Source organism: Triticum urartu, chromosome 7A, assembly GCF_056163025.1.
Source record: "Triticum urartu cultivar PI428250 chromosome 7A, HENAU_Tu73, whole genome shotgun sequence".
Classification (NCBI taxonomy): domain Eukaryota; kingdom Viridiplantae; phylum Streptophyta; class Magnoliopsida; order Poales; family Poaceae; genus Triticum; species Triticum urartu.
Window position 1 is genome coordinate 443,029,062 of NC_141879.1, and position 8,368 is coordinate 443,037,429.

General features: G+C 45.5%; 1 protein-coding gene across 1 annotated transcript; it reads left to right on the top strand.

The window, feature by feature from the left end:
- The first annotated feature begins 3,895 nt into the window (after window positions 1-3,895).
- LOC147959882 (uncharacterized) lies at window positions 3,896-4,387 on the top strand. Its single transcript, XM_087532979.1, has one exon. It carries the CDS (start codon window positions 3,896-3,898, stop codon window positions 4,385-4,387), a length of 492 nt encoding a protein of 163 aa, XP_087389105.1.
- The last annotated feature ends 3,981 nt before the right edge of the window (window positions 4,388-8,368 follow it).

The window sequence follows — 8,368 nt, forward strand, 5'->3', positions numbered from 1 at the left end:
AGGGCATTCTGAGAACTTTTATTTTCGGGTCATTTTTTTATTACACGGGAAATTCAGAAAACAGACAAAAAATGGCATTTTATTTTATTTAACTAATAAAACAGAAAATAAAAAGTGGGGACATAAGGTAGTGCTTACTAAATTCATCAACTTCATACCACTCAAAAATGATCCATTAATAAGGTTGATCAAGTCTTATTAACAACCACTTTCGATTAGCATGAAACCTAAGAACTTTCATAAATCACTAAGTTACCTCAATGGGGATATGAATGTCCCCAATAATAAGCATTTCATATTTCTTTTTGACAGTAGGTAGAGGTATTTGAAAACTTCCAATAGTGATTGTCGGAGATTTTTCAATGACATTAATATCTTTCACTTGGAATTGTTTCTTCGAAAAGTGCACCGTATGCTCATTACCATTAATATGAAAAGTGACCTTGATTTTATTGCAATCAATAACATCCCCTGCAGTATTCAAGAAGGGTCTACCAAGGATAATTGACATGTTTTCGTCCTCGGGCATCTCATGTATAACAAAGTCAGTCAAAATAGTAACATTAGCAACAACAACGGGCACATCCTCATAGATACCGATAGGTATGGCAGTTGATTTCTCAGCCATTTGCAAAGATATTTCAGTAGGTGTGAGTTTTTTCAAATCAAGTCTTTTATATAAAGAGAAAGGCATAACACTAACACCAGCTCCTAAATCACACAAAGCACTTTAATTCTTTTTGATGGAGCAAGGTATAGTTGCTATTCCCGGATCTCCAAGTTTTTTAGGTACTCCATCTTTAAACGTATAATTAGCAAGCATAGTGGAGATTTCAGCTTCCGGTATTTTTCTCTTATTTGTGATGATGTCTTTGATATACTTTGCATAAGGAGGCATTTTCTAGATATCAGTCAAGCGAGTACGCAAAAAGACTGGCCTCAGCATTTCAGCAAAGCATTCAAATTCTTCATCATCATTCTTTTTAGTTTACTTAGGTGGAAAAGGCACATGTTTTTGAACCCACGGTTCTCTTTCTTTATCATGTTTTCTAGCAATGAAGTCTCTTTTATCATATCTTTTATTCTTAGGTTGTGGGTTATCAAGATCAACAGGTGGTTCTATCTCAACATCATTGTCTGGTTCTTTATTATTTGGTTGAGTATTTTCATGAACATCAGCATTATCTTTTTCATTATCACTAGGTGAATGTTCATTACCAGACTGGGGTTCAGCACCAGAGATAGAAGTTTCATTATCATTTCAGGAGGTTTCTCTATTTCAGGTTCACTAGGAGTATGCAAAGTCCTATCATTTTTCTTTTTATTTTTCTTTATGGAAGGACTAGGTGCACTAGTGTTAGCTCTTTGTGAATCTTGTTCAATTCTTTTTGGGTGTCCCTCAGGATAAAGTGGTTCCTGAGTCATTTTGCCTCCTCTAGTTGCAACTCTAACAGTAAAGTCATGCATATTATTATTCATTTCATCAAGCAATTCTCTTTGTGATTTAGCAACTTGTTCTAATTGGGTTTGTACCAAAGAAGCATGCTTTCCAACACCCCTAACATCATTTGATATTCTAAATAACAAATGACTCAAGCAAGCACTCATATCAGAATTGTATTTCAATTGTTTCATAACATTTGCATTGAAATGATCTTGTTTTCTAATATAATTTTCAAACCCATACATGCATTGGCTAGGATGCATATTGTGAGGGTTGTCATTATCATTAAATAATTTGAGAATATAGTAATAGCGAGTTTTCTCATCATGAGTAAAAAGGGTGGCTATGTCATTCAACTTAGTAAGATGTGCCACAACAGTTTCAGTTTCATTACCATGGAAAGGATCAGATTCAACCAAAGTAATTAACTCTGGGTCGATAGAGAATTCATAATCCTTATCATCAATAAAGATAGGTGAAGTAGCAAACTTAGGATCACATTTCATTCTAGCATTTAGAGATTTTTCTTTATACTTGCATAATAATTTCTCTAGATCATCTCTATCTCTACAAGCAATAATATCTCTAGTTGTCTCCTCACTCATAACATAACCTTATGGTACCTTAGGAAATTCATATCTAGGAGGGCTAGTTCTAGCAGGTGTTTCAGGAGTTTCAGTTTCAAGCTCATCATCAGATTCAACAACATCATGTGTATTACTCTAGCAATTTGTTTATCAAGAAATTCAACAAGTGGCACATTATCATTATCAAGCAAGGTACTAGCATCATCATAAGCATTATCCATAGCAGAAGTAGCATCATCAATAACTTGCGACATATCAAAATTAATAACATGTGGTGGTGTTGCAAGTTTACTTATAACAGAAGGTGAATCTAAAGCAGAACTGGATGGCAGTTCCTTACCTCCCCTCGTCTTTGAGAGAAAAATATTAGTCTTAGCATCCTTCAGATTCTTCATAGTGATAATATGATAATAATTCCAAGTGACTCAACAAATATAGCTATGCTCCCCGGCAACGGCGCCAGAAAAAGGTCTTGATAACCCACAAGTATAGGGGATCACAAGAGTTTTCGAGGGTAGAGTATTCAACCCAAATTTATAGATTGGACACAAGGGGAGCCAAAGAATATTTGAAGGTATTAGCAGCTGAGTTGTCAATTCAACCACACCTGGAGATTAATTATCAGCAGCAAAGTGATCAGCAGCAAAGTAGTATGATAGTTTTGATAATAGTAGCAGTAGCAATGGTAACAGTAACTGTGATAGTAGTTTGGTAACAAGTGCAACAGTGATGATAGCAGTAGTAACTTAGCAAGAACAATATGGTATAAATTCGTAGGCATTGGATGGTGACTTGTTAGATGATATTCATCATGAGACAGATATAACCTAGGGCGATACGGCACTAGCTCCAGTTCGTCAATATAATGTAGGCATGCATTCCATAAATAGTCATACGTGCATATGGAAAGAACTTGCATGACATATTTTGTCCTACCATCCTGTGGCAGCGGGGTCCATATTGGAAACTAAGGGATATTAAGGCCTCCTTTTAATAGAGAACCGAAACAAAGCATTAACACATAGTGAATACATGAACTCCTCAAACTACGATCATCACCGGGAGTGGTCCTGACTATTGTCACTCCGGGATTGCCGGATCATAACACGTAGTAGGTGACTATAACTTGGAAGATCGTATCTAGAACATGGATATACTGGTGATAACATAAATAGTTTAGATCTGAAATCATGGCACCCAGGCCCGAAGTGACAAGCATTAAGCATGGGAAAGTCATAGCAACATCAATCTATGAACATAGTGGATACTAGGGATCAAGCCCTAACAAAACTAACTCGATTACATGATGAATCTCATCCAACTCCTCACCGACCAGCGAGCCTACGAAGGAATTACTCACTCCCAGTGGGGAGCATCATGGAATTGGCGATGGAGAAGGGTTGGTGATGACGAAGAACAAAGATCCCCCTGCCTGGAGCCCCAAACGGACTCCAGATCTGGCCTCCGGATGAAGAATAGGAGGTGACGGCGGCTCCCTCTCATGGATCACGATAATTCTTTCTCCTTCATTTTTTTCTGGAAAAATAGGATTTTATAGCATTGGTTTTAGGGTCTGTGGGGCCACCGGGTGGGGACAACCCACTTGGCGTGCCAGGAGAGGGGGGGTGCCCTGATGGGTTGTGCCCACCTAGGTGCCCCTCTCCGGTGGATCTTGTCTCCAGAAATTCTTATTTATTGCATAAAAATTCCTCGCAAAGTTTCGTTCCATTTTGAGAACTTTTATTTCTGCACAAAAACAACACCATGGTAGTTCTGCTGAAAACAACGTAGTCCGAGGTTAGTTTCATTCAAATCATGCAAATTAGAGTCCAAAACAAGAGGAAAAGCGTTCGGAAAAGTAGATATGTTGGAGACGGATCAGCCCCAGAGGCCTAGCATCTTCGAGGAGAGGCTCCACAAGCCGTCAGCGCCCCTGGCCATGGGCACGGCATGGCTCAGGGAGGAGCTACCGCCGACCCTGACCTCAAGAGCCTCGTCCTGTGGCCCGACCTCAGGAGCCCTCTTACTACTGGCACTGGAACCTCAGGCGGGTTGCTGGACGGAGGAGCTCAAGGCATACCTACTCCGTGGCACCTTGCCAGAGAAGGAGGAGGACGTGGAGCGCGTGGTCCACCAGGCTACTGCTTATTGCTTGCAGGACGGCGAGCTATACCGGCGACGCCCCAATGACGTCTCGCTACGGTGCATATCCGAAGAACAAGGGCGCGAGTTGCTGGCTGATATCCACAATGGGGACTACAGAGATCACTCCTCGTCGTGCATCCTCGTGAGCAAGGTGTTCCGTAGTGGGTTCTACTGGCCGACGGTGCTCAACGACGCCACTGAGATGGTATGATCCTGTGAGGCCTTCCAATTCCATGCTAAGCAGATTCACCAGCCCGTGCAAGGTCTCCAGACATCCCGCTCTCATGGACGTTCGTGGTCTAGGGGCTGGATATCCTGGGCCCTTTCCCTCGAGCACCCGGCGGATACCGCTACCTCTATGTTGCCATCAACAAGTTCACCAAGTGGGCAGAGGTGGAGCCCGTACGTGCCATCCCCGCTGGCTCGATCGTCAAGTTCATCAAGGGCCTCATGAGCTGTTTCGGCGTCCCCAATCGTATCATTATTGACAATGGTTCCCAGTTCATGAGTGATACGTCACTACAAAAAAAAAGACACATCAGGGAAATTTTGGGCCGAACGAAAAAAATCATGTCATGCTTATGACACTTCTGTGATGATAATTGTGACAAAACACGGTATCATCATAGATGTGGTGGGCTCCTACTTCTATGACAAAAAATCATGACAGAAAATGGGCTTTTCGTCCTGGGTGGGCCGGAGACGCAGCTGCATGACATTCTTTGGGCCGTCCATGACGGGAAAAACCATGGTAGAAGCGAGGGCGAGGAAAATATCGGGGCTGTTCCTGGTTACGGTGGGTGGTCGGGGCCAAGCGATGCACGTTTCTCTCGTACATACGTGTGTGTGCAAGGTGTTATGCTCTAACTAAACCCGAGCGAGGCGTTGGGCTCTAACTGAACCAGAGCGATTGCACTAGCTACATTACTGAACCCGAGCAATCGATCCCTTGTTGTTAACTGAACCTGAGTGATTCCTTCGCTACTGCTGCTAACTGAAGCCGATCGATGCTGCCTCTGGATGAACAGTGAGCGTTGTTGGGGGGGGGGTTGGATGAATAGTTCCCGGTGGAGGGTTGGATGAACAGGACCCCGTGGTAGTAGAGGTCGTTGTCGCTGGATGTGCAGGACCTCGATCGAGCCGGTTGGGGGTGGATGAATAGGACCCCGTGGAGGGCTGGATGAATAGGACCCCATGGAGGGCTGGTTGAACAGTAGCCGGTGGAGGGCTGGATGAACAGTAGCCCGTGGAGGGGTGGTTGAACAGGAACCCATGGAGAGGGCTGATTGAACAGTAGCCGGTGGAGGAGCGGTGGAGGCTGGATGAACAGGAGCCCGTGGATGAACAGTCGCAGGTGGAGGCTGGAGGAGGTCAACGGTGGATGAACAGTAGACCGTGGAGGCTGGAGGAGGTCGATGGTGGAGATGAACAGTATCCCGTTGATTCCCGTTTTGCGGTATGCCACACCCCTCCCGATGAATAGGACCCCCGCTTCGACCGTAGCGCCCCAACACTAGTTCGTTTCCTCCGTTTTGTGGTACGCCACACCCCTCCCAATCAACAGGACCCCGTTTCGACTGTAGGAGGTCCAAGAGAAGTCCGTTTCCTCCGTTTTGCGGTATGCCAGACCCCTCCCGATGAACAGGATCCCGTCGGCTAGTTTGGTTGCGGTGTGAGGCTGCCGTCGCTGCAGTATAACAGGGGATGTGGGGGCATCATAGCCAGCCACGGGAGGCAGGAGCACGCGGCATGACCCATGCTGGTTTGGGCGGCTGGAGCAAGAAGACCAGAGGTTGAAGAAGCACTACAGCCGTTGGATGGACATCGTACGGTCACTGGAGCTAGTATCGTTTATATTGACTAAGTTGACAAAGCCCTCCGTCCCCGTCAACTTAGTAGGCCCACATGTCAGCCTCCCACTATGCTGGGTCCCAGCTAGCAGGGGAGTATTCATTTTTTGTGCGTAATAAGGTGGCACTTCCTTGCGTGCGAAGATATAGCTGGTGGGTCCGACCTATCAGCGGGGGGAATATTTTTTTCATGAAATACGGAGGCCCTTACATTGGGTCCTAGATGTCAGATGGAGGCATTTCCTTCTGTGCGACCGTGGACCCAGCTGTCAGCCTCTCCACGTACAATCCACGTCCGATGGATGTGGTTCGTTGACCACGACGCGCCGAGAGCACCAGGGCGGTGGACGACGGTGAGGCCTAGGAAGGGAACACGGAGCCGGGGAAGACTCGACAGTGTTTGCCCACGCGGTGGGGAGTATGAGAGTTTATTGGTCCGTCTGCCATCGCCGGAAAATAGCAGGAGGTGTGGGTGAGTAGAGGAATGTTCTGGCCAGCAATGGAGTAGGGTGGGGACTGTGCGGTAGCACAGCCGGCCATGGGAGGCGGAAGCAGGCAGTCCCACTGGCGCTGGTTTGGGCGGCTGGAGCAAGAAGATCAGATATTGAAGAAGTAGCACGGCAGCTAGATTAGCATCCAATGGTCACTTCTGCTAGAATCGTTTGTGGACTAAGTTGACAAAGCCTTTCGTACATATCAAGCTAGTAGACCCACAAGTCAGCCTCCAAATCTGTCCCAAACAGCATACAACGCAAAATTTCTAGCCAGACTCAAATTAACTTAAAAACTAAACATACCTTAATTTAAATCCAATGAAATTTTACCCGCACAAAAACAATGAAATTTAAAATATCAAAATCCAAAAGGAAAAAGTATTTTGGAACTAATTGCCTGTTTGTTGTATTTTTTTCATTTTACAGCCCATTTAATATTAGTTATAGCCCATTTCTTATTACGTATAGCCCATTTTCTGGGCAAAATGCATCTCTCCTCGTCTTGAAAGATTTCCGGCCCAGCAGGGCGTAGAAAAGCAAGTAGGCCTACGTTGGTTATTCTGCAAAGAAAAAATAGCTGGGCTAGCCATTTTCAGAAAGGAAAAAAACAAACTGGGCTCGTCATGTGCTAAACATATGAAATAAAAGCCTAGGCTAGACGGGCCACAACTCCCGAACAACCCAGTTGATACCCTTCTCCGTCCCGAAAAAACAAAATTACTGGGCGCGCCGCTGGGTCCCTACTATCATCCTCACCATGTACAGCCATCTCCTTATTCCTCTCGGTTGTTGACCATGTTGGCAACACCAGAGGGCGGCGCCGTAGCGAGCGAACCAAGGCTGAGGACGATGGTGATGCCTCGGACGGGAACAAACAGGAGCCGGGGAAGATGCGCAGAGTTTAGGGTGCGATGTGGCCACGATGCACGTGCGGCAGCACAGCCAGCCGTGGGAGGCGGGAGCAGGAGGTCCCGCAGGCGCTAGTTTAGCTTTGGCGGCTGGAGGAAGAAGAGACTAAAGAAACACGACATACATTGAATGTCAATCCAACGGTCAAGGTTGGCACAATCATTTGTTGACTAAGCTGACACCAAGTAGCATACTTTTTTATATATAGGAAGCAAAGAAAATCTGGGCTCGTTCGCCTGATAACATTCCCGAAACTGCGACCGTTCGATCTTGCGTCGCAACTAAAACTGCAAGGAAAATGCGTTCATCTACCGTCCTCCTCCCAGGTAACATTCGCCACATAAGTGACTAGCACCCTTGGTTTTCAACTGAGAGGTCTTGGGTTCGAGTCCTAGAAACGCTCAATTTTGTCCTCCTTCCTTCCTCGCAAAAAAAGAAAGAAAATCAAAGACTTGAGAAGGTGTACATAACAAGCTAGTGTACCAGTAAAGAGACGTTGTTGAGTTTTAGAAAAAATAGAGACGTGCTCCTGTAGCTGGTTCGAATCCAAACCTAGACTATGACTATATATGGTGCTATGCTACTCTGCAAGTAATGAAACTGACATATCCAACATTCGCTTCTCCTCTTCTCTACTTACTCTACCTAGCATCAGAAGCTCTGGCCGCAACAACCATGTCCACTGGTTGCTCGTCCACCTGCTCTTCAGCAGGAAACAACTAGATATGTGCCAAGTCGCCACCCGTACCATCGCCTGTGGGTCTCATCACACCCCCGTTGGCACATGCACCACAGCTGGTTGCTCGTCGCAACCCGCTGCCGTTGGTGTGGTGCCACTGCTGCAAAGCACGCAGAGTCATCCGTCGCGTCTCAACCACAATCCTCAACCCCGGCAGAGTCTTCTACAAATGCGCGAATCATGGGGTAATAATATGTTTA

Coding starts and splice junctions, on each gene's coding strand:
- LOC147959882 (XM_087532979.1), top strand. CDS start 3,896: ATGTTGGAGACGGATCAGCCCCAGAGGCCTAGCATCTTCGAGGAGAGG.